The 27568-nt window shown below is 38.0% G+C and overlaps 2 protein-coding genes across 3 annotated transcripts; one reads left to right on the forward strand and one right to left on the reverse strand.

Moving 5' to 3' along the window:
- The first annotated feature begins 1994 nt into the window (after positions 1-1994).
- Zir (Zizimin-related) lies at positions 1995-18894 on the forward strand. Its single transcript, XM_067768448.1, has 15 exons — positions 1995-2168; positions 2287-2374; positions 3517-3695; positions 3764-4791; positions 4862-5049; positions 5116-5915; positions 5985-6240; positions 7043-7253; positions 7335-7924; positions 7998-8104; positions 9820-10915; positions 15071-15934; positions 16002-16182; positions 16264-16813; positions 16951-18894. The coding sequence occupies exons 1-15, from the start codon at positions 2128-2130 to the stop codon at positions 16991-16993; spliced, it is 6222 nt and encodes a 2073-aa protein (XP_067624549.1). The 5' UTR covers positions 1995-2127; the 3' UTR covers positions 16994-18894.
- On the reverse strand, positions 18070-27568 carry mus304 (mutagen-sensitive 304). Of its 2 annotated transcripts, XM_067768449.1 has the most exons (5): positions 27428-27568; positions 26556-27362; positions 24307-25900; positions 24042-24221; positions 18070-23698 (listed from the first exon to the last, which is right to left on the reverse strand). In XM_067768449.1, the coding sequence occupies exons 1-5, from the start codon at positions 27428-27430 to the stop codon at positions 23436-23438; spliced, it is 2847 nt and encodes a 948-aa protein (XP_067624550.1). In that variant the 5' UTR covers positions 27431-27568; the 3' UTR covers positions 18070-23435. The 2 variants fall into 2 exon arrangements, with proteins under 2 accessions (XP_067624550.1, XP_067624551.1); XM_067768450.1 differs by having other exon boundaries at positions 18375-23698; positions 26556-27558.

The raw sequence follows: 27568 nt of genomic DNA on the forward strand, positions 1-27568 counted from the left end.
AATGACCTTCGACTGCCAGCTGATTTGAAGTTTGGGATAGATGCCGATGCGGAGAGAAATGTTAAGAAATCCAGTAACAAGATGAAAGCCAGATACGATAAAGCAATTAATTCGGAAGGTTTTCAGGAAGGAGATTTGGTGCTGTTATACAACCCACAACGAAAAAAAGGTTTGTCCCCGAAATTGCAGTGTAATTGGGAAGGCCCATACAAAGTTGTAAAACGGATCAACGATGTAGTGTACCGCATACAAACCATTGGTAAACCACGAACCAAAATGAAAGTGGTTCATTTGGAAAGGCTGACAGCGTTTAGATCGAGAGATTTGTTTGATCGGGACGATCAGGCTTAGGTGGAGGGCAGTGTGGCAAATATTAGCAACACTAATATCATCATATCATTATGTCTACACATACGTCCATACAAGCAGCGGAGAGCAACGCACAAACACATGCATATATCTGAGATACTCCCAAAAGTAGGCAATTATTTGTGCAAATATCACTCACAAATACACGCGCATATTAGAAGCTATACACGTGCATCTGTAGTTATAATTTTATAGCTGGTAACTAAGTAAATTCTGGAAACGCCTAGAAGTATTGAACGAAGAAATCGAAGAGTATAAAAGAGCGCAATCTGAGCAACCAGGAGTTTGATTTAAGCACGCTATCTGTCGAGAAGTAGTAGTGTTATTGTGAAGTACATGAATAAAGGCCATTTTGCATTACTCAATAGTGGAGTTATTTATTCAACAGTTTAGTGATTCGAACGTTAGTAGAAGGTTGCACATAAGCGGAATTGCACTAAATTCGTTACAATAGTAACGCACCGAACGCCGCCGACGCGCGCCGAAATTTTTGGCATTCGGCGGCAGCGTGCGAAAAACGTCACAAATCGGCAGCAGCGGCGATGACCGCGTTGATCGATGGCGTATATCTCTAATAGAAAGATGTTTCACTTCTATGTTAATATTTATCAGTCATGATGTCATCAGTGATCATGACCCCTGCAAAAATCGCATGTATGTATGGAGTACTAGCTATGGACCAACCGAGTGCTCCAAAATTAACCACAATTCATACAAAAAATATGGTCCAATTAACATTGCGATGTCCTAGGACTGGACCATATACTCCAGCTCAGCATTACATCAGAGTAATCCATGGAGTACCCACATGGCAACACAGTCCAATAAACATCGTATAGTTGTTGTTGTTGTTGTAGCGGTAAGGTTGCTCCCCGAAGGCTTTAGGGAGTGTTATCGATGTGATGGGCCTTTGCGGATACAGACCCGGTACGCTCCGGTACCACAGCACCATTAAGGTGCTATCCCGACCATCTCGGGAACGATTTATGTGGCCACATTAAACCTTCAGGCAATTCCCTCCCTCCCCAGCCCCAACTTCCATGAGGAGCTAGGGGTCGCTACAGCCTCGTCTGTTAGTGAAACATGATTCGCCGCGGATAGATGAGGTTGACAATTGGGTTTGGAGAAGCTATATATTGCGCTGGTAACCTGAAGGGTTGCGCTACACAGCCCCTTGAATCTGGTATTTTAGTCGCCTCTTTCGACAGGCATACCTACCGCGGGTATATTCTGATCCCCTAACCCGCTGGGGAAACATCGTGTAGTGATTACAATCGTTAAAAACGATCTATGATCGGCTTACGATATGTTCGTATAGAAACATGAGTTGGTCCTTTGCTGCATTACAGTGGAGTATAATGGTAAGTACTCCAGTATGACACAAGTGGACCACATGATCCAATGATTTTTGCTGGACCCATCAGAAGAGGGAACGGTTATTTTATCGTGTACATATATACCTATCTTTTTATACACTAGCATGCCGAATGTAAACAAATGCAACAGATGTGCAGCAAACTGCTGTGTAAACAAAGCGAATGTTTGTAAACAATCACAGCTGATTCTCAAACTGACAGCCAAATACAAAAAAAGAAGAACTGTCAAATAAGGCTCATATCGGCGGCCATTTTTATTTTAATTTGTACACAGTGGTAAAATCGACCGACTGATAAGAAAATTAAATTAAAATGCGATTTTTTATGTGAAGAAACTGTGAAATATTTCTTGATTGCATTTAAACACGTTTAAGAGTGCAAAATGTCCAGTGCACAGCGCTCGTTTGCGCAAAAATTAACAAAGTAAGTTTTTCATTTGATCAAAGGATTCGGACTCACTCGTTGGGGCGTTGCTTGTGCCAAATCTCTTTATCTTTCAGTTGCGCTCAATTTAATTCAGTTTTGTTTAATTTATTTGCAGACATTGTACATTGGAAGGACGTAAAAATGTGGCGGCTTGTCATTTACAACCAAAAGCAACGGATTCCAGCTCAATGTGCTCATCCACGGTGAGTTCCATACAGATGAAAGGGTGGGGGAAGTGGTGATGTAAGCAGCATACTAAGATGGGTAGGGCCTTTGTGCATACTTACTATGCAGGTCACTCACTTATTTGCGCAACTTTAAACACATATTTTTAAGGCTTATTGATAAAATCATGATAACATATATATACGTATTTGCATACCTTTATATACTGTGTATAATTAAAGGAGTAGCGACTCCATATTGCTATTGGTAATTTTATGAACAGCTTTTACCCAATATCTTTCATAAGAGCGTGCACTTGCTGGCGTACGCTCATGACATTGATATCATGGGCTTTTGCAAATGTGCCTTAAAAGGGGTTGGTATTACGGTGAACGAGGACAAGACGAAGAAATAGCTGCCATAAAAAAAAAATCTGTGAATTCGCTACTTGGCAGCTATGTCACTGGGAACCAGCACTAACAACAACAACAATGCAACCACTGCTACAACAACAACAACAATGCCGGCCTAGAAATAAACAAGTGTTACTTTGAACTGAGTAGGTAATTTAAAAGGAATGTTCCCTCGATGAAGCTTGGAATCATGGATGTGATGTCCTTCGGGTGTTTACCTCACAGGTTACATTCAATTTTGGGGTTATCTACGACTATAACCAAAACATCCCCCAGAGGGTTAGGGGGTTAGAATGTACCCGCGGTAGGTATGCCTGTCGTAAGAGGCGACTAAAATACCAGATTCAAGGGGTTGTGTAGCGCAACCATTTCAGGTTGCCAGCGCAATATATAGCTTCTCCAAACACAATTGTCAACCTCACCTTCAGACGGGGCTCTGGCGACCCCAAGCTCCTCATGGGACTTGGCGGTGGGGAGGGAGGGATGGCCTGAAGGTTTAATGTGGCCATATAAATCGGTCCCAAGATGTTCGGGCTAGCACCTTAAACCTGAGTTACCGAAGCGTACCGGATCTGTATTCGGCAAAGGACCAACACATCGATAACACTCCCCAAAGCCTTCGGGGAGCAACCTTATCGCTACAACAACAATAACCAAATCATCAGCCTTCGCATGATAGAAACCTTAACTTCTTGAATTGTTTTCCAACCATACAGCATTAACATTAAAAATCAGACCCAAATTATTAAAGCATTATTTTTTTTTAGCTGTCACTTACCGAGCCTGTTGAACCGTTGGATTATGAAGAATTTCTCACTCAACACATGAATATACTACATCGGGATCCTTTGAAGCACATTCTTGATTTTCCACCTACTGATGTAGCTGTCAAAATTATACCGCGTAAAATACGCACAATTGAACATGTTGTGCCCAAAGAAAACATGTAAGTAATGTGTAACTAATTTTTAATTCTAATATATGTACATATATATAATAGACCCTCTTATCCAGCTCCGAATTGCCCCTGCATGTGCAAGAATGCGTCAGTTGCTATACACGTCCATGGAAGGTGGTCGAATATGCGCAGCGTCATTACTCCAGCTCTTGCTGCTCACGCGAACGCATAGATCGTGGCACCATCAGTCCATCCGCTTATCAGCAAGAGTTCGAAATTGATAAAGACTTTGCATCATTCGATGATAATCTAACTGACAAAAGCGACAGTTGTACACCTAGCTCACGTCAATCAATTGCAAGTTTATCTTCAGTCAGTTCATGCACAGACACATTAACACCGCGCGGTTCTTGGGCCAGTTTTGATTTACGACGTTCTGTGAATGATCCGCTTATACCCAATCTACTAGATGATGTGCCGCCCGAACAAGTTGATCAAACAAATGAAGCACGTCGTCAAGAAGATCGGCAGGAGGCGCTTTTCTCACTCTATCCCGAAGCGGATGCCGAAGATGTTATTGAGCGTCGCTTACCAGCTGAAATACCAATGGAGCATTTAGGTCATCGTATACTTATAAAATGCTTACAATTGCGTCTTGAGTTGGAAGTAGAGCCTATTTTCGCAACAATGGCAATCTACGACGCAAAAGAACGTAAAAAGATTTCTGAAAATTTCTACTTTGATATGAACTCGGATAATTTGAAACGTATGCTAAGCACTCACGTCCGTTGCGCAGATGCAAGCACACAAAGTCGTGCTGGAATTTTTGAAATAACATATCCGAGTAGCGATATTTTTCTAGTTATACGTTTGGAGAAAGTATTACAAGGTGATATTAAGGATTCTGTTGAACCATATTTGAAGGACGATAAGGATAAATATCGCGAAAAGGCCAAATCAAATGCTGCAGACTTTTGTGAACGTTTGGGCAAATATCGTATGCCATTTGCTTGGACTGGCATCTATTTGAATAGCATTTTTAATGGTGAAAATGTGGAGCATAAAGATGGCGGCGCTAGTGCGAATGCAGAAAAAGATACAGGCGGTGGCAATTTAACGTCGGCAGTGAGCTCTAATAGTTTGGGTGAGTTTTGTATCACGGCTATTAATTTGTGTACATATTTTGTAATTAAAAAATGCTAACTAAATTTTAGATCGCAAAGCATCCACAAGCAGTTTTGATCAATTACGCCGCAAAGCTAACGATATGAGTGGCACTCTAACACGTCGCGGCTCATTGGAGCGTAAAGAGAAGCGTAGATCTTGGTCATTGGATGATTTTGCTAATGTCATAGAAACTTTTCGGCCTATAACGATTACTGTTTCTAGTTTCTTTAAGCAAGTAAGTTTTTAGATACATAATTTTAAACCACATGATTTAACTCACTCACATTATGCATGTTTACAGGAGTCGGACAAAATGAAAGACGAAGATCTCTATAAGTTTTTAGCTGAGCTTAAACGTCCCAGCAGTGCTATGAAGAAATATAAATGCATACCTGGTTCCATTAAATTGGAAATTTTACCTTGTCCCGAAGAAGTAAAGAACGCTTTAACACCTGAGTTAGCTAAAGTTGAGCCATACCCAGAAGTAAAAACACGTCCCGTTAAAGAAATATTAGAATTCCCTTCCGCATCCATCTATAATCCACACTACACCTATCGCAATCTACTCTTCGTTTCGCCAAAAGAGTTGAATTTCTCATCACGCGCCGGTTCGGCACGCAACATTGCTGTACGTGTCCAATTAATGGCCGGAGAAACACAAATGGATGCAGTAAGCGCAATTTTTGGTAAATCGTCATGCCCAGAGTATGCAAGCGAAGCTTTTACTGCTGTTAACTATCATAATAAATGTCCTACCTTTTATGATGAAATTAAAATTGCTTTACCCGCAAATATCAAACAAAATCATCACCTCTTTTTCACACTCTATCATGTTTCGTGTCAAAAAAAGCCTCAAGATATGCAGCCATCTGTTGAAACACCCGTCGGTTATACCTGGCTACCGCTGCTGCATGATGGCAAATTAAAGGTAGGCGAATTTCAGTTGCCCGTCATGGTTGAAACGCCACCAGAAAATTATTCGTTCATACCGCCAAATGTGCATTTGCCTGGTACGAAATGGTTGGATAACCATCGTCCGGTTTTCACAATAACAGTGGATGCGGTGACGGCGGTGCATACTTTGGATTCCCATTTGGATGGGTATTGAAAGATATTAAACATATTTTGGGAATGAATTTTGCTTTAATTCAGTGTTTTCGTCAATTTCAGTTTCTTTCTTACTTGTGACTATTTGGATTCACGCAAAATACCACCACGCATTGGTGAAGGTAATATGGAGAATGAAATGAAGAAGTCCCTATTGGAAATTGCAAGTGCAGAACGTGAACCATTGGTGAAAAATTTACATTTGGTATTAGACAAGTTGATAGAGTTGCTGGTTACGACTTATAAAATAGGAGGTCAGCCGCTTTCGCTAGGCTCGACCGTGTTTGAAATGCTTTGTATGGTATCAGCGAATCTGTCGGTAAGTTAAGAGGGGCGATATAGAAAATATTTGGGAGGTAAGGATAGACATTAAAATAAATATAAAAAAAAAAATAAATATATATATTCAATGCAGATATAGAGAAAGAAATACAGATTAAATGAGTACAAAGATAAAGATGGAGACAGAGATAACGATAATAATAAGAACAAAGGCTAAGATAAAGATAAATCGAAATGAAGATAAAGATGATATGATGGTCAAATGGGACGGTTTAAGTCGTTTTAAGAAATTAAATCGCTATTTTGAGACTTTGAGATAGAGGTGAAATCAGCGGTAGAAAACTAAGCAGTTACAACTTGCTCTTCCATTATTACCCCGACTTTTGAGATCTTGAAACTATTTGCGTATAATTTCAAGATCATAACGGAACCACTTCGGAATGGACTCGGACTATTTGAGAACTAAACCTGGCTCATTGTGGGATTGTTTTGCTATTATTTTATAATTTCATGGCCCATTCGATCATGGCTAATTTCGGGTCTATTTCGAGCTTCTTTTCAAAATTATTTTCGGCATGATTTTGGTTTTATTTTTGGATCTTTGTTATAGTACTTCGAGATCGAGTTCATTTCAGAATTGTTTTAAGATGTATTTTTGCTCCATTTCGAAACCCATTCAGGATTGTTTCAGCGGTTAATTCCAGACTATTTCGGCACTGCTTGAGATTATGTGTGGATCATCTCGGCACTCCTTCAGAACATTTGTTGACTTATTTTGCGACTATTTCGGAACTGTTTTTGGACAATTTCGGCATCGCTTGTAATTAATTATATTTTAGATTCTGAACGACGATTTAGTAGTCGATCAATATGGACGTCAGGCACTACTCTCCACATACGTGCAGTTCCAATCTCGTATCCCGCATCCATTTGGTTCCAAGAGGCGCATCGCATACAGTCGTACCAATGCAGAAGAAATTACAACCAATACGGCCGACACATATAGCCTATACGATAATGTATCTATTGGGCGTAGTCTAGATCGCAAAGGTAACGAAAAATACACGCAACGTGCGATTCGTATTTTCAACAAAACTAATTAAAACTTCTAAACATTTTTTTACATTACAGATCATAATCTGGAGTTATCGCCCACCTTTGGTAGTGGACGTGACGGTCAAATACGTTTACTGCACGAAGAGTTGGCATTGCATTGGGTTGTGGCTAGTGGCAAGGCAACCGAACTTGCTATGTCTAATTCATGGTTTCTTTTCGAATTAATTGTTAAATCAATGATAGAACATTTAGATTACAGTTGTGCATTGACCGCACCACGCAAGCAACGTTTTCCACATCAATTCACCGATGATATTTCAACACTAGTACATTTAGTCACCACCAAGGTAGTAGGCTATCACACTGAGGAACCCAAGTTGGCACAATCATTAAATGCTAGTTTGGGATTTTTCGTATTCGATTTGTTTAGTATAATGGATCGTGGCTTTGTTTTTGGTCTCATTAAGACCTATTATAAAGTGTTAATTTCGAAAAATGCTTCAATACCAGATTTAATGAATTATAAAATAGATTTTTTGCGTATTGTATGCAGTCATGAACATTTTGTGGCATTAAATTTACCATTTGGTACCCCTTATACCACAGTTTCGGCTCCCTGCAGTCCAACACCGAGCACTACGTCAAGTAATAGTCAGACGTCGTATGTAAGTAGTTTTTTTTTTTTTGTTTGTTTGGGCTCCATATAATTCAATTTTATAATAACGAATTTTCTTATAGGGCTCCATGGAACGCGCTTTGCATGCTGATCTAAGCGCCGAATTTCGTCAACAACATTTTCTTGTGGGTTTGGTGTTAAGCGATTTAGCAACAGTGCTCGAAGTACCGTATGTACCTTATACTTCAGTTTAAAATATATAGATCTCATTCACCCGACGCCAATTTCAACCTACATCAAGTTTTCACAGAAGAGTCACAATTTTAAGATTTCATACCAGTTTGCTAGTGAAGCAAAAGAATTTTAAAGGTTAAAAGGCTCTCCCGCAGTTAATTAGTCGAACAAAACTGTTACCCCCCAGCGGGTTAAGGGGTTAGAATATACCCGCGGTAGGTATTGCTGTCTTAAGAGGCGACTAAAATACCAGATTCAAGGGGTTATGTACCGCAACCTTTTCAGGTTGCCAGCGCAATATATAGCTTCTCAAAACCCAATTGTCAACCTCACCTATCCGTGGCGAATCCTGTTTCATTAACAGCCCAGGCTCTGGCGACCCCGAACTCTTCATGGATTTAGGAAGTGAGAGGGCGGGATGGCCTAGAAGGTCGCATGTGGTCATGACAAATCGTTGCCGAGATGGTTGGGCTTGGCACCGGAACGTACCGGATCTGCATCCGGCAAAGGACCATCAACTCGATAACACTCCCCAAGGCCTTCGGGAGTGTCCTTATCGCTACAACAACAACAACAAACAAAACTGTTAATGCCTCCGTAATGTTTTATGGCCAAATAAGACCTGATTTGGAATATTAAAATTTCACCAATTGATAACTCCAACAATAGTTTATCAAAAGTATTAAGACTCATTTTGCTCTTTCTTTTTTCCTGTCTTATGCTTTTTAAAAGCATTAACACTTCTTTTGAAGCCATAAGTCTAACAAAAGTGTTTAAACACTGATAATAGGAAGGATCGAATTAAGCCGCATTTGGAAAAAAGACCGAATATTTAATTTGAGTTGATTAGTTTTAGCTTCAGTCAAAAAGGACCCAACTTGAAAAGCACTATTCTCTGCACTTTTTATATTGGCTCCTGTCATAGCTTTAGTAAAACCCTCGTTAACCTTTATGTGACTTTAAGACAATGTTGTCTCGTTTACTCTAGTCAAAATTTTATAAAATCTCTAAGCGCTAAAATAAAATTTGTCCAAACACCTAACGGGGCAATTTTTATTAATTTTGTTTTGTTGATTTTCGATGGTGGATAATTGATGTTTATTGGAACGATTTTCCGTCATCCCTAGTCAAATTTAGTTTGGAGACAAATCGGTTTCGGCGTTCTGCCATCTTCAGTGTCAATGTAACGTGTGAACAAAGTAGTCACACAGGTACAACAGACAAACGCTCATCAACAAATGAACACAAAACAATAAACGAACCAAACCAAACCTGCCTCAGCTAACCAGACAAGTTGAGGCGACTAAACTACCGAAATGATTCAAAGGTTGTTGTATCGCAACCGTTTCAAGGGGTTGCCAGCGCAATATATAGCTTCTCCAACCCAATTTTCAACATCACCTGGCAAATCCTGTTTCTTTAGCAGCCGAGGCTCTGGCTACCCCAAGTTCCTCCTGGAAGTAAGTGGGGGATGGCCTAGAAGGTTCAATGTGGTCATAATAAATCGTTCCGAGATGGTCGGGTTTGTACCTAAATGGTGCTTGTTACCGGAACGTACCGGATCTATATCCGACAAAGGACCATCATCAGAAAAATTTGTAATTTAACTTATAACCAAACTATTATCGAAATACATCAATGGGTATATAATTCGTCCAAACTTAAGTTTCATTACTTATTATTAAAAACCTATTTTCCTTATTATTACAGCAATCCCCAATTACACGGCAAGGCCATACGTTGCATACGAAATCTAATGACCTCACATGATTTGGATCCACGCTATAGCGAAGTAGAAGCACGTGCACGTGTCGCTTCGCTCTATCTGCCTTTGTTGGGTGTTGTTATGGATGTTATACCGCAATTGCATCAATATCTTACTGACACACATGATCGTTTACAAAATATCGGCTTATTGGAAGACTATCAAGGCCCACATCAGAGCCTTTCTTCATCCGCAATAAATAACGATTTTACTTACACCAGTAACAACAGTTCACACCGTACACACAATTATCTCAACGATCAAATAAGAAATAAATCACAATTGAGCAGTGAGAATACAAGACATTTACTTGCTTGTTGTATTTGGGTATTAAAGAATTTGGAACGCAGCGTCTTATATCGCTGGCTACTCGGTCTCAGTCCACATCGCGTACATCAAATGTTACAATTTTTAAATACCTGCATACCTTGCTTTGAGTATAAGGGTCAAAAACGTTTACCATCACTCAAACGTAACACGCAAAGTTTTCGCAAGCCAACCGATTTGAAAGAAAAGCTCGAAGAATGCATACGTGGCACACATTCGGCGCGTCATGATCTCATCAATAGGCGTAAAGATCGCAATTCAACAGAGAAATTCCGTTGGCGTAAAGATTTAATGCCATATCGTTCGCAATTCTATGACAATGCAACAAAAGCGGATACTGAACTTGAGTTGAATCATTTTATTGAAGGTTCATTGGCTACAGAGGTTTCATTAATAATTTTGGATGCTTTAGAAATAATAGTGCAAGTCGCTACCAATTCTGAAATGCATCATAATTTATTGGGTACTGTTTTGAAAGTGTTGTTACATGCGCTATCACGCAATCAGAGTACACTGTCGCTGCAAAATCAATTTGCCTCACAACGTGCATTGATTTTTAAGTTCCCCAATTTGTTGTTCGACGAGGAGACTGATATATGTGCGGATTTATGTTTGTTGCTATTGAAGCATTCTGGCTCATTACTACCGGCTATACGCTCGCAAGCATCGGCGTCTTTATATTTATTGATGCGGCAAAATTTTGAAATCGGAAATGTGAGTGTAAAATTAGAAAAAATAAGACCAGGGCCGTATCGGCACTTACGTTCATGAATCGAAAACTATTTTCGGTAAAAGTTAGGGGGGTCGACTGCTAATATGCCAAACGACGCGTATGGACCTAGACAACAACATTCTGAAGGCGGAAAAGAAAAATGTTATCTCTTATCCAACTTCCCAGAGATGATACGAGGAAGATAATTAAGTTTGAGAAGCGCTTCAAAATAGAGCTGGGGAACAAATGTACGTGGGACACCTCCAGGATTGAAGCGCTTCACCAGGAACACACTATAATATGGTACACCGATGGCTCGAAGACACCGGAGGGCATAGGAGCAGGGATCTTCGGGCCCCGAACCATCGCTGCCACTCGGAAAATATCCGAGCATCTTCCAGGCCGAAGTTGTTGCCATAAACGGTGTGCAGAGATAAATTTACAGCGGGGATATACCAACGAGAAAATCTTTATACTCAGCGACAGTCAGGCTGCACTCAAGGCATTAGCTTCGGTTGAGATCAAATCATCAACAGTCCTTGAGTGCGTGGAGAGGTTAAACAATCTAGGAGTCAACAACACCATCCGTCTGGCATGGGTACCTGGACACAGAGGAGTGGATGGTAACGAGCGAGCCGACGAGCTTGTCAAGTTGGCAGCGGCCGGAAAGCCAATAGGACCCGAGCCTATGGTGCCAATAGGGTCACATACAATAAGGGAGGACTTTATACAAAAGGAGGCGTGACTCAGAGAACAACACTGGCGCGAGAGTCCAGGACTTCGGCAGGCAAACGCACTAATAGGAGGGTACAACTCGAAGCGATATAAGGCTATGATTAACCTCCCAAAAAGTAGCCTTAGGATTGTAACAGGTATACTCACAGGTCACTGTAGGCTAAAGAGCCACATGCATAAATTGGGCATATCAGCTAGTAGCCTCTGTCGCTTCTGTGATGTCGAAGATGAGTCTGCAGAACACATCCTGAAGGAATGTGAGGCAGTCGCGAGACGAAGACTTAGAATCCTAGAATCATCCAAACTAGGAAATAGTCACATACACTCTCTGAAGCCGGGAACCATTCTGGATTTTCTCAGGGAACTCGGCTTGGATGAAGTGTTGTAAAGAGAATTGAGGGCACAATAGACCAATAGGTCGCAGTGCTTAACCTCACAACATCTATCTATCTATCTATCTCTGTCCGGAGATATGTGCAATTTAAGCTAGCAAATTTCATGTGGTTGTTGTAATGTTGTTGTACACAGGAACAAATTTCTTTGGACCAAGGGATTTTGCACGGCTTTAATTTTGGTATAATTAAGAACATTTAGGACCTCCTTTTCCTGCTATCACAATGTAACACGCTTTTATTAGAACAATTACGACTGTGATATAAACTGTAGGATTTAATAATTTAGGTGTAAAGTTTTAATGTTAAAAATATATAATTATGTACAATATGGAATTTTTTTGTCGCAGACGAAAAAGCCTAATTGTCGTTAAAGGTTACAATGAACTTATAAAGTGTTATATTTCCTTGCAGTCAATTTCTTTTTTACTTTTTAGTTAATGTTATTAACCAATAATAAAAGCTTATTTTTAAAAAAGCTTTTTTTTCTTTAATTTTATATTTTACTTTTTAGTTCGTTTTATTAACAAGTAATAGAAGCTTGTTCTTAGAAAAGCTTTTTTCTTAAATTTAATTTAAATATAAATTTTTTTAAATTTTTAGTAGGGTAAAATCTTGTTTAAATTAGTTATGTAATCTTTACTTAGTTATTTGTAACGTTTCTCATCCTATCCATTTCTTTTAATGAATCAACATTACAAGGTTTCTTCGAAGTCAACTTTAAAGTTCTTCTATTCGAGTGTTAACTAATTTAAAATCATATTTATTGTGACTTTGCCTATGTCGCGTTCAGTTTACAACTACTTATTGCAGATCTCTGCTCTGTTCCATCGCCAAAAATCTGTAAAACAAAACCAAGTGCGCAGAAAAGTATACAACGAAAAGTATGCAACATTTAGCGATAACAGCCTAACTTCTACATTTGTTGCATACACAAACAAAGCGAAGTTACCTGCGTTCTTGAGGACTTAGGCTTTTCTTCCCTCGTGAATACAAATCTTTACCGATAACTCTGTTATCGATAAATTTATCGAAATCTCGCAAAGTAATATTGCGTTGTCATCGGAATTATACAGGTGTGCAAAATGTCAGCTCAATCGGACACCGGGAAGTGTATCAAATTTAACTTGCAAGATTTGATTACAAATAACAGTCAAGTGAAAGTAAATAAAAGCTTATAAAAAGATGCCAACCATTTTCCAAAATGTGTCCAAGTCATGAAAATTTTACGGCCCTCATAATACGGTTATGAATTTTAAAGTAGTAGGGACTAAAATATGTTGGTACTATTTTGGTATTGATGTTATGTGCGGAAAAGAGCCAATTCGATATATCTCTTCAGTGGAAACGGGGACATGAAAGTGAAGATAAGAGAAGACAGGAAATTTTATTATATTTTTTTTTTTTGTTAATTTTTTCTTAGCTAATTTTCGATTTTGGGATTGAAGTAATTATCTATTAAGCTTTTTGGTAAATAATTTTCATACTTTACTGTAATTTTCATATTTGTGATCTGCCCCGGCCCAGACCACAAATTAGTGACCGGTTATGTGAGACTGGTTACGCGAGACAGCTTACAGAATAGCAAATTATCTTAAAACTGATTTTCACTCCAAAATCTCTTTAATAGTGACTAGAGATGGCTTTCTGAATTCAGCTGTAAGTTAAAGAATTTACAAACACCTTTCTTTTGATAGCCATATTGCCATATTTTTGTGCTAATTTTATTTTTCATAAAGGTGGCAACCATATCAAAAATTAAAACTTTTACAAATACATGGTTATAGCACTTATGTACATATTGATACATATTGAAGGTATAAGCTTTTTAAAGATAATAGTAAAAAAAAAATTCACAAAAACAACACAAAAAAAATTGACGAATTTTTGGGAAGTATTTAAAAAGCACCTAATTTTTTTTTATATTTTTTTAAGCTTACAGTTTACAGTCTATATATCCACGTCCCATACGAAAAACAGGAAAAGCTCTCCACGTTTAAGTAATTTCCATAGTATAAGGTATATCTAAAGTTGCTCATATATGATACACGAGCGTATCGGACACGGTACAAAACAGGGAACCTGTTAAAATAACGCATTCAGCCACGTCATGCTTTAGTTTTTAATTCCTGATGCCACGTTGTTTAAATTTTTCTCAAATTATTAAATTATAAATTAAAAATTGCTTCAAATAAATGTTTTCATACATTTAAATCAATAAGGGTAATCCCCGCTTAAAACTCATAAAATAAATTTTTTCCAAAAACAATCTCCCATTTAATTTTTTTAGCTGAGTTTTTTAATTTTGAAAAAAAAAACATGCATATATATTTAGTTTTGCAAACACATCTCAATATCTCAAACCTTATTAAATTGAAAAATTTCATAGTGAACGTTTACGCAAAAAACTATTAAAGTCTTTTTAATTGAAATAATGTTTGATAACCTACAAAATTTTAGAATCCATCATTTCTCAAAAAACATTTAAATTTTTTATAAAAGAAAGCAGATTTAATTTTTCGAAGTATATGCCACATTTTTTCATTTTGAAAAAGAAAAGAATTAGAAAATTAAAAGCTAAAAACTAAAAATTAAAAAAACGTTTAACGAGATCAATTTATCTCGAAAACTACGAAAAACATTTTATATCAAATTTTTCAAAAAAAAAAAAACTTTATATAAAATTTCTTTTAATTTTGAAAAGAAAATGTTTAATGGTTCAGTTTTACAAACTCACAAAATTACAGAACCCACGAGTTCGTCAAAAGACTAACATTTTTTATTTAATTTGAAAAATGTTAAATTTAATAAATTGCAGAATGTGAAATTTCTCAAAAAAAAATCAAATATTTTAATTTTGGAAAAACATTTAAATTAAAAAAAAAATATCTAAAAAGTTGTAAAATACATGATTTCTTAAATAAAAAAAAACATTTCATGAGTACAATTTTACTCGGAAACTTTGAAAACATATTGCCAAACATTTTGTATAATTTATCATTCATCTCACCCCTTTTTTCTCCCACTCAGAACTTTGCCCGCGTCAAAATGCAAGTGACCATGTCTCTCAGCTCGCTAGTCGGTACCAGCTCAGCATTTAGCGAACAATCCTTACGTCGTGCACTCAAAACAGTACTCGTCTATGCTGAATCCGATCAAGATCTACAGGAAACATCATTTCCCGAACAAGTACAAGATTTGCTCTTCAATCTGCACATGATACTCTCTGACACGGTTAAGATGAAAGAATACCAAGAGGATCCAGAAATGTTATTAGATCTTATGCATCGTATAGCCAAAGGTTATCAAAATAATCCAGATTTGCGTCTTACTTGGTTAGAAAATATGGCAAAGAAACATCGTGAACGCGCCAATCATACCGAGGCAGCAATGTGTTATGTACACTCAGCCGCATTGGTAGCAGAATATCTTAGCATGCTCGAGTCACAGCCACACTTACCGGTTGGAGCTGTTAGCTTCCAACGTGTCACGCCCAATTCTTTAATGGAATCAGCTGTATCGGATGATGTGTTAAGTCCTGGTGAAGATGGCATCTGTTTGGGCAATCATTTTACTGAGAGTGGTTTGAAGGTATTGTTGGAAGAGGCATCTAATTCATTTCAGATAGCTGGCATGTATGAGGCAATGAATGAAGTTTACAAAATACTCACACCAATTTGTGAAGCGAACCGTGACTTTCAAAAATTGGGTAAAATACATGGTAAACTGCAAGAGGCCTTCAATCGCATTGCACAGCTGCAGGGTAAAAGGGTGTTCGGTACATATTTTCGTGTAGGCTTCTATGGCAGCAAATTTGGCGATTTGGATCAACAAGAATTTATTTATAAAGAGCCAACGTTGACTAAGCTACCGGAGATTTTCAGTCGTTTGCAGGTGAGTGCGCGCAGCTGGAATGAATGGAACATTTCTAATCGAAATCTTTTTATATCTCTCTGCGCAGAACTTTTATGCCGATCGTTTCGGTCCAGACTCTGTACATATTATTAAAGATTCGAACTCGGTCGATGTAAACTCATTGGATCCCGAAAAAGCCTATATACAAATAACCTACGTGGAGCCCTATTTCGAAACGTATGAACTACGTCATCGTGAAACACATTTTGAGCGCAATTTCAATATAAGTGCGTTTGGAACATATACAAAATTTAAAAAATATTTTTTTTTAATTGATTTGGTTTCTGCTTTTCTTTTTCTCTGCTTAGAACGTTTCATATTCGCCACACCATTTACCAAATCGGGCAAAGCACACGGTGATCTACATGAGCAATGCAAACGTAAAACCATACTTACCACAGCAAATCATTTTCCATATGTAAAAACGCGTATTCAAGTCATAGCGCGCCAACAAGTCATACTTGAACCGATTGAAGTAGCTATAGAGGATATTCAAAAGAAAACAATAGAACTGGCAGCTGCTACCAATCAGGAGCCAGCTGATCCAAAAATACTGCAAATGGTTTTGCAAGGCTGCATTGGCACTACGGTGAATCAGGGTCCTATGGAAATGGCTACCGTTTTTCTAGCCAATCTATCCGATGGCAAAACAGTACCAACAAAACATCAAAACAAATTACGTCTCTGTTTTCGTGAATTTTCCAAACGTTGTGCTGATGCATTGAAAAAGAATCGTAATTTAATATCGAGCGATCAAAAGGATTATCAACGTGAATTGGAGCGAAATCATGATAGTTTTGTAGATCGTTTGACACCGTTAATAACTTTGACGGCAGCACAAGCGCAAGGAGTTGTAAAGTAATTGCAAATTTCATTTTAATTTTCCTATGAAACACCCCTCTCATTACGTCCTGTTACTTTATTCCACACTTTATGGTGTCAATTGGTTTTATAGTACTTACATAAATTCCCTTTTTGTCTATTTTCATTTGTAGAGCCAATGCTTACAACCACAAAATCACACCTTTAAAATGGTAATTTCACCAATTATATAGCTGGATAAATGGAGTACACATTTTTACTGGATCCCTATGCACATACCATATATACATAGACATATGTTTCTAATTATATAATGCACACCAAACTTAATATCTTTTTTAACCCTCTTACATGTCTGTGCCTCTGGATTATCATCTCTACTCGAAATTTATATATTTTTAGCGTTTCGGACTATTTTAAGTAATTAAGTATATTATCCCTACTTATGTATGTGGTTTGTATACACAAATAAGTATTACTTGTAGCTGCACTTTTAATATTAAGTATTACCATATATACTAGTACTTTTCACTCGAATTGCGAAATTTTCTTAACTACACTTTAACCAAAAAGAAGAAGTCCTCTTATTCTTCTTGTAGCTAAAAACTCTCCCGAAGGTTTTGAGTTAGGGGGTTAGAATATACCCGCGGTAGGTATGCCTGTTGTAAGAGGCGACCAAAATACCAGATTCAAAGGGTTGTGTAGCGCAACCTTTTCAGGTTGCCAGCGCAATATATAGCTTCTCCAACCCAATTGTCCACCTCATCTTCAAGAGAGAATCCCGTTTCACTAACAGAGGAGGCTCTGGCGACCCCAAGCTCCTCATGGGACTTGGGGCGGAGAGGGAGGGATGGCCTGAAGGTTTAATGCGGCCATATAAATCATTCCCGAGATGGTCGGGCTAGCACCTTAATGGTGCTGTGTTACCGGAGCGTAACGGATCTGTATCCGGCAAAGGACCATCACATTGATAACACTTCCAAAGCCTTCGGGAAGTAACCTTATCGCTAAAACAAAAACAGAGTGGCCCTGATAGGTTTGGTTCCGGCCGAACCTCAAAAAACAGCTAAAAAATCGGGTTTATCCTGTTCAGTTTTGACTGAGGTACACATATATGGACCTTGATATTTAACCAAATGTAACTAGTTGTGGAATCTTTCGGCAAATGCTAGTACTACAAATAATTTCTATATTTAACTAAGCTCACCATATATCATTCACTATTCACCTAATAGATATATAATTGGTAGGTATTTGTTTAATTTGAACTTGACAATGTGAAATTTTTATAAATTATTCATTTTTAGGGTCGAGGAATAAAATAATAAAATTACGTTTGTGTAGTTTTATTCGAAATTCAAAGAGATTCAGTTAGATTGTAGTTGCGGATTATGTTATCCCTTAAAAAGAAAAAATTAATATTTTTGTTTTTATTATTTTTAAATCATATGTTTTTAATCTATGAAAACCCACAAAACTTAAAAACCCTCATGGTCACGTCTGAAGCGATTAAATTGAGATTACGGTCGAAGCAACAATTACCCTTAACCCTCTTTTCGGGTTTTATTTTTTGGCCCCCAGAATGTTTTACTAAATATACTACTTGAAATTTTTTTCAACGAAAACTTGTTTTCCGTTGCTAATGTTCTCACCAGACTTCTTACTGAACTCACGAAATTTTCAGCGATTCTAAGTTGAATATGCAAGAAAATACGTTTTGTTCGAGTCACTTTTATTACGGCAGTGCTCCTTTTTATCACGGATCATAAGCAACAGTTTATCAATTAAGTAACATCGTTGCAGTACTGCTGTTTTTTATGTGGCTCGAACACGCTCATAACATCACATTAATCATTGAAACCAAATATGAACCAGACTTAAATTTTAAAGGAATGGTTATCATTTTTCATTGAACTCAATTTATACACATCACTTAAATGTACCAAAATCATAATTAAATAATACACAATATATAATAGTAGTAATATTTATGGAATGGTTTATACTTTTATACGAAGGCAAGAAGAAAGTCAGAAGCAGCCATGTATTACATGGATAGTATTTCATGTGTTAATTATAATGTAATACCAATTGCTTAATAAATGTTCTTAAATTTAGTTGGTTTTATTTATAAGTTGCCTTATGGTAGAGAGCGAACTCGGCGTTCGATCTCTTTTCCGCTGTATATCTCTTCCGGAAGCGGAGACGAAGGAAAGAAACAAAGCATCGAAAGAGCCAAAATCAGAACCGAAACCTACCAAATCCGTAACCTTAAACGAGCTTAATGCTGAAATAGAAATCGAAATAAAAACTGAACCCAATCATAGGATTCTCTACTACGATGTGATTTGTCGAGATTTGTCCAACGATTTTTCGGTTGCAGTACAAGGCCTGTATTAGGTTTTACGATCGGTGAAAATAGGGCTGTGAACTGCATCCGGATTTTTCAACTATCCGGATAAACCGGATATTCGAATAACCGGATAGCTAAGCAAAAAATCCGGATATCCGGATTCATAAATGGGAAATCCGGATATCCGCTGTTCGGCTATCCGGATACGTAAACGGAAAATCCGGATATCCGTATGTCCGGATACTGGAATATAAAAGTTGAATATCTGCATATCAGAATTGAACGGAGCAAACATCGAAAAATTATTCACAAAATATGTATGTAGATTATTAAATTAACGTCAAAAATTAAAAAGCTACAATTTTACAAACAAGTGAAAATAAGAACAGTGCCATTTGTTTATATTGTGAAAGAACGCTGTTAATTGATTTAAGCCCCACGAATTTATTGTTATTCATGTTAAATAAACATATAAGGTACATCAATTTGTTGCTTTCACTGGATATCCAAAAGTACGGCTATTAACCGGATCTTCATAAATCCGGTTATACGGATAGTTTCACAAACGAATATTAACCGGATATCCATGCCGTCCGGATTTTATCCGTGTCAACGGATATCGGTATGCATATTCGAATATCCGGATAGTCCCAGCCGTAGTGACAAAATCATTTTCACTCAAATATGCAACTGTTAAACTATTTCTAAAAGTGTAATAAGTTATCGATCTAACGAGTAATGCTTGTCGATAATATGGGATATGAGAGATGATAATTATGTTAACAGTGCTTCGCCCAAGATGTCATCAAAGTCCCCTAATGGGAGTCCAAGGGAACTAGCAGTTTCAACAGGGGTTGACCATAGGAGGCGCAGTTAGATGCAAATTATATTTAGTCAAAATGGAAGAAAAGATTGGTATTTGTTACAAGAATCGCCGCAAACGTGGAGATTCACGAGACGGTATTTGTATGGGGTTACACTGAACAGTACCCAAAACTTGCGGAAGAGGAACGCATGCTCCCCAGGGAAACGCGAGTCACTCTAGCTCAACTTCGTTATGGATACTGTAACAGGCTAAACTCTCACCTATCCAGAATCAACCCCGACATACAAAATGTATGCCCGCTTGCAATGTGTCCCCACCATTGTAAATTTTACAATGGTCCCCACATGACACCAACCATCTCTTTAAAATTGACAGCTGTCAAAGAGTGAAGGCGTGTTTTTTTACTGCTCGTAATCTTTTATTGTTTTTGCGTTTAATTTATCGTTTTGCTTGCTATAAACAATGGATGATTCCTGTGGAAAGTGCAATAAAGGTTTCGGTAGATCTGATTCTATGATTGTCCCATGTAGTGGCTATTGCAAACAGCTCTTCCATCGCGCCTGCCGTGCAGGGCCTATCGCCGAATATGACGTGAACCTGATGAAATCTAACCATAATATTCGGTACCTGTGCCCAGATTGTGCTAACGGGCCTGAAAAACTCTGTAAACTATTTGAGTCTGTGATTGCTACACAAAAAAGTGGGTTAGAAGCACTGATGACTGCCTTTGAAATTAAATTCAAAGATTTGGCCGCGCAAATTGATACTCTGAAAGCTAATATGAACATAGTGCCGTTGCATTACAACAACGAAACCAATAAAAGTAATGTGATCTTGCTCGATGCTTCAGCTTATTTAAAAACGTTGTAAATCAAATCTGCATAAACAACATACCTCAGAAAATGAAGCGGTGTTACAGAATACCATGGTATACTAGAAAACTAAAGAGGCTTAAGAATCAGAGGAATAGGTTTTACAAAAATTTCAAGGCCACTAAGCTAATGGCGTATAAAGAAAAATACCTGCGTTATTCCAAATCATTCAAAGCGTTAGGCAAGAGGCTCCATGGTAACTATGTTCGTAATTTTGAATCCGACATTAAGGAAAACCCTAGGGCATTCTGGACTTATGTAAAGTCCAAAAAACGATGCTCAAGTATCCCTGCCTCAGTCATCTATAATTCTGCGCATGCTTCATCAACAGCTGAAGCGGCCAACCTTTTTGCAGCCTTCTTCTGCTCCAATTTCGTGACACCACCGGAAGACCCGCAGGAGTTGCCCACTGTGGTTGACAGTCCCATTAACTTTGGTGCGTTGACTCTATCAATTGAAGATATGGTCGATGGAATCCAGAATATTAAATCATCTACCCATACTGATATTGACGGCCTATCGTCTTATCTTTTGAAAAATTGTTTGGCTCTGGCATTTCCCCTCCTTTTAATTTTCAACAAATCTTTAGAGTGCGGCGAATTTATTGATGCGTGGAAGATAACCTTCATCAGCCCTATTTTCAAGTGTGGTAGCAAGAACAATGTCGCGAATTATAGGCCCATTGCAAAATTATCATCTGTTTCAAAATTATTCGAGTACATTGTGAAACAAAAAAAGTACTTTGCTATTAAACCTCTAATCACTGAAAATCCGCATGGTTATATGGCCGGTAGATCCACTGTAACAAACCTATCTATCTTCTCTGATTTTTGCATATCTTCTTTTAATGACCGTTGTCAAGTTGATACTGTGTACACCGACTTCTCAAAAGCATTTGATAAAGTTAGTCATTCTATCCTGATTTCTAAATTGACTCGCGTGGGCTTCCACAAACGATATTTCCACCTGCTTCCAGCACTCTAATTTTCTATTATACGCTGATGACCTAAAGATTTTTAATACCATCGCAAACTCAAACGACGTGAGTAAAATACAATCTGATTTAGATAACGTTGCTGTTTGGTGTCGTGCCAATAACTTGCCACTAAATGTTAGCAAACGCTTTCTTGTAAGCTTTTCTAAATCACGTGGCCTCATTCCCACTTCCTACTCTCTCGATGGTACCCACCTCTCAACTCTTAACGAGATAAAGGACTTGGGGGTTGTCTTCGATTCGAAATTTTCTTTCACGACTCATATAAATTCTACTATTGCTAAGGCGTATTCACTTCTGGCTTTTATTAGGCGTTCCTGCACAGACTTCACGGATCCCTACACCCTCAAGTTATTGTTCACTGCACTAGTTCGTTCGAAGCTGGAATATGCCTGTTTTATTTGGAGGCCGTATCATGAATGCCATATTGTTAGGCTTGAACGTGTGCAGAAAGCGTTTGTTCGGTCCGCGCTGCGCTCGATGAACTTTTCTGAACCGATTCCATCTTATGAATCCAGGTGCTCACTTATCAAATTAGAGTCCCTGGAATGCAGAAGAACTGTCCTATCTCTCACGTTTGTTTATGACATCATTAATGGTGTAGTTGATGCACCTTGTCTCCTCAGGAGTCTCCAATTCCATATCCCTAAAAGGCCTCTTCGCAATATACCGATTTTCTATACGGATTGTGTCCGAACCCTCAAACGCACGTTTGCTTAGAGCTATGACCGACTTTAATCGCATCTCTGATTCTTCAGCTATTGATTTTGCTCTTTCTAAGTTTACTTTTAAAACTATACTTACTGATATCTTTTCAAACAGATAAATGTACTGGTCAATCTCGTTATAGCATGTAAGTTTTATTGTGTCTCTACTCAACTTATGTACTATACTATTAAATAATTATCTAATTTTAATTCAACATTGTTATCTAGTCTGTAAGGGCTTTAAATGCCATAGACTGAAATAAATAAATATGAAATATGAAATATGAAATTGTAATGTTGAACCAACGCCTCTAACACCCCTCTCATTATGGTCCAACCCTGTTGGAACAGCAAGTTTCCTTGGACTCCCGTTAGCGGATATTGATGACAATTTGTGATTGGTCGCACCTATTAAGTGGGGCGAAGCACTGCTACAACAACAACGACGGTAATTTTTATCCTTAATAAGGAGTACTATTGAGCAGATTTTTTGGGAACCAAGCTATTATCACCAGTTACAAATTCAAATCTGTGGAAGTCTTTGGCACACGTTATGTATGCTATGGTTGAAAAATGAATTGGTAGCTTTTCCAATTATTTGTAAATTGTAATTAAGGGAATTCAAACGACACAGTAAACATTACTACAAAGTGCTGCTCACAACACACACTTAAAATTAAAATACTAAAAATACTTTTAAGTAACAACATGGATGTAGTCACAATTAACCAAGTTAACAAAAATAGCCAAATTAATAAGAAAATGTAACAAAAAACCTTAACTTAGCAGCAAAGCACTAATAAAATTTAGTGGTTCTAAACGCTTCATTGAAAAGCAAAGTTAATGCTAAAAATATAAACATAATCTAACAGACAATAATAATCTTATATCGTCACTGCCAATATTTCACTCAAAATTAAATGCATAGCCTTTCAGACCCTCAAAAAATTTCGTCTCACCACCGGCGCATCTCAATATATTTAAATATTCAGCAGCTTTTGCTAGATGTGCTACAGCGCTGGCGTCGCCAGCATACTGCCTTGTTGCTGCGCTGTCATTTGTAAGTGAATTCCAATCATTCAGATCATTTATAACATTCGTGGAATTACCATCCTCCTTTAACTGTTTTGGCATAATGTGAAACGTGCGTAATTTGTTAAGGAAATTTTCTGTGAAGGAAAATGTGGTTTGAATAAAAACTACTTATTACTTACATAGGCCAACATATATCAGAACTCGAGACCAGCTAATCAGGTCATCACATTTTATCTGTGGTTTTAAAGATAAACTAGATGTCTGTGAAGAAAACTATTTCACTACATTCAACGCTTGGTTTTAGATAACCAGCTGCCAAATGTTTGCTATAAAACTTCGATATCGCTTTCGAGGTCACGACATTGAATTATATAAGTACTATAAAACTCAGAGCAAATTAGAAATTTAAGCTGATTTCAGGATCTGAATATTTTCAAATTTGTACGATAAAGTTGTGTTTAACAATTTTAAACATACTGTGCACATTGTTGAATTTTAAATGTTCAGCATTCTCCGACCACCATTCGCAGATTAACCAGAGATAGTGTTTTGTCGTCTCTTCGGCATAACGAAATAGGCGCGTCGAATAATTGTCACAAAAAATTGTGTATAATAATTGGACGGATATTTGTGAGACCTCAGCTACGCGTGGTGTTTCTAAAAAGTAGAGAAATATTTGATAAACATAAATAAAACCATGGCCCAAATAATTTTAAATTTCTTTCTACCAAATAATGCGTACCGATATTTCGTCCAGTACATTGCCACTGACGCATTAGCTGAAACAAAAGCGTTACAACGCTTAAGCACAACTTCGTATAGCATTCACAACGGGCAGCTGGTGTTGCACCACTATTAGTTGTTGTTTTTATTGTTGTTGTTGTAGCAGCACCACTATTATTACTTATTACTGACTCTACATGACTTTGCTGCCGATCAATAGTAACCACTTGCTGTTCGAACATTTCAGTTTCCGTTTCATCGTCGCCCTCTTCATCGTCCTCATAAGAAGGCAACAATTTGTGTATAAACTCAGGCGGCTTCATAAAACAGAAATGCGCTAAACGCACATGATTTTCACAAATCGTAGTCAAAAGACGAAAATGCGCTTCACTCAACACTCCATTCAGGGGAAACGTTATTTCCAACAGACCCGCATATACTTGTAGTATGCATGAATCGTTTGAAAAACGATAAATCGAACGCATTCGATCGCTGTAAAAAGTACTTTCGTCGCTATTCACACAGAGCAGTGTCAATGCTGGTGGCACGTGCGTTAACTCCAATATACAATAGGATAACTCACGAAATATCCATGCACTGGGGCGCACAAAAATCAACTCTTTTAAAAGTCCACCTACTAGCAACTCATTGAGCTTCTCATTTTCGTCTTCGTTGCGTAATTGTTGTAGAAGCACACGCAAAAGCGCTGCAAATGCTTCAAGCGTACCAAAGTGCGCACAAATTTCACGCGAGTAACCCAACTTTGCTATTGCCTGGCACGCAACTTGTAGTAATGCATATTCGCCATGTGGCTGTTCTAGCAATTGATGTGCAAAGTTTGGTGCCTGTGCACACATTACACTAAGCAAAGCTACGTAGCGACGTAAGCTAATTGCGCGCTCATCAGCATGCAGTTTGTGTACCGCATGTAAATCGCGCGTGTGACTTCTTTGTACATCCTTGAGTAGTTCATAATCATGATATGGATGAACATTACAATGTTTGGGAAATTCTAAGCCGTGTACATAAGTCCAAAATTCAGGTAGCGCATTGCAAACAGATTTGATCGCACATTCACTAAATGCCAATGCCTCACTGTTAGTCCATAATCGTTTCTGTTGTTGTATTTGTAATTGCGCCAATAATGTTTGCGCATTTGTTAATTCCTGCTGGAATGGCGTGTGTTGTATTTGACGTGAAACACCAGGTTCTTGTGTGCGCTCATAAGCGTTTGCACTTAATTCGGTGAGGCCAACTCCGACTGTCATGGTTTTTGTTAAATTCAAGCCGCGTAAACGGTAAAGCGTATGACTCGTTCGACTGCTACTATGTGTCGTCTCCAGCTCTGCGTCCATAGGCAAATCAGACGCATAATTGGCATTTCTTATGCTCGTTTCTAGTCTTTGTGTCTCATCGGCGTGACGCATTTTCAAAACTGAATATTCTACGTTGCGCAATTTTAATTCCGACTCTTTGGCCTCGACGCGCTTTGATAACTCGGCAAGCTTTGTTTTGCATTCGGATTTTGCGGCTTCGGTGCTCATAAGTTTTTCCATTTTTAATGTTTGCATCTGTTGCTTCATGTGACGCAGCTCATCGCGCAGTAATGTGGTCTGTAAAATAAATTTATTTTAAACAGCGGTAGAATCAATGACGGAAGGAAAATATTTCACCATTTGCCCATCCTAAGCGGAATTATTATTTGCATATCATTTTGAGAAGGACCCATAATTGATATGTTCTTGGAATTATCCTAAATTAGTCCCGAAATAGTCAATAAATGTCCCGTAATCTGGCATTTTAGGGATCAACCCGAGGCTTTTCCGAAATTATTGCGAAATATACAATGGCAATGGTCCCTCACAAATGGAAGCTGAAAACAGTCGTTACATATACAGGTAAGACTGAAATTAAATCATCTACTCCCTGTTGTTGCAACAAAAAAAAAACAATTGGTGAATATTTTGAGGATGGTTGAGCGAGCTACAATTTTTGATATGAACAAGGATGCACCGGAGCAAGCCCAGGCTGTTGTGGAAACTTCTGTATCTCAAGTACTCAGTACATGAAATATTGAAGGTGGTTAATACTGTTGTGTATGGTATTATTATATGTCTATGAAACAAGTTAGGCCCAATATCTCAAATCTAAAATTTGTTAGTAGACCTTTTTCGCACTGGTAGCGCGGTTTGATCTCCCCTAGGTATATTCGCTACCAGTACTACAATATATACTTAATAGATGTATAACTATCCCAGGATTGTTTACCTCACCATCCTTGCTTTCAATTTTTGCCTTTGATTCACCGAGTTCTTTTGTAAGTTTTGCATTTTCGGTTTTCAATGCATCCAATCGTTCCATCAGTAATTTCACTTGTCGCTCTGTTGCTACCTGACGACGCGCTGCAGTATTTTGACTTTCTTGTGTGTATACTCCACTTGAATGTACTGGCCCTTTATTGCTCCAGCCATTTGTACCACTCGTTATTGTTGTTGGCTTTTTAAAGACATTCTGGAATTCCTCTTGCGCTATATTTGCATGTTCTTCCTTTTTATCATTAGTAGCTTCGATTAAAATCTCTGCAAAATCATCGTCATCCGCAAATAGCTCAGAAAGACAATGTTTATCAGGTATCTTTGTTGTCGGTGGAGCACTGATGGTTGATTTTACGGTTGCGCATGTTATTGTTGCAAGCCGTTGCGTACTTGTTGTTGCATGTACATGTGGTGCAAATTCACTAAAAGTAATATCACTATCAGTTATATTATTTTCTGCAGCCATTTTCGTGGCCGCTTGTGATTCGGCCACTTGAGTGGCCAATAGTATAACATCGTCATCATCATCGTCCCATAAATTATTATTGCTAACACTATTACGCACAGGACTATCAACTGCTGCAACTGCCGCCGCAAATGAGCGTATGTGATGTGGCCATGATTGACTGGGACCAAGAGGGCGGCCTTTGTTTACACTGACATCCAATTTAGGTTTTTTGGTGCTCCGCCCGAACTCTTTGAATGTCGGAAAACGTTTCGCCATTGTGATGGTATATGTATGTGACTGACTGGGACAACACTGTTTGTTAGATTGATTTAATTTCACATAATTTAGGTTTTGTACTATTTACTATTTTGGTATACCATTAAAAACGCGCAAATTAAAAAAATATCCTATTGGAAATATTATGTGCCGGGTATTATACACAGACGTTAGATATGAAACTTTCATTTTCCTTCAATTCGTATCCAAGAAATGGGATCGAACTACAGCTGATTGTTCAT

Source organism: Eurosta solidaginis, chromosome 2 (assembly GCF_040869045.1).
Source record: "Eurosta solidaginis isolate ZX-2024a chromosome 2, ASM4086904v1, whole genome shotgun sequence".
NCBI lineage: Eukaryota > Metazoa > Arthropoda > Insecta > Diptera > Tephritidae > Eurosta > Eurosta solidaginis.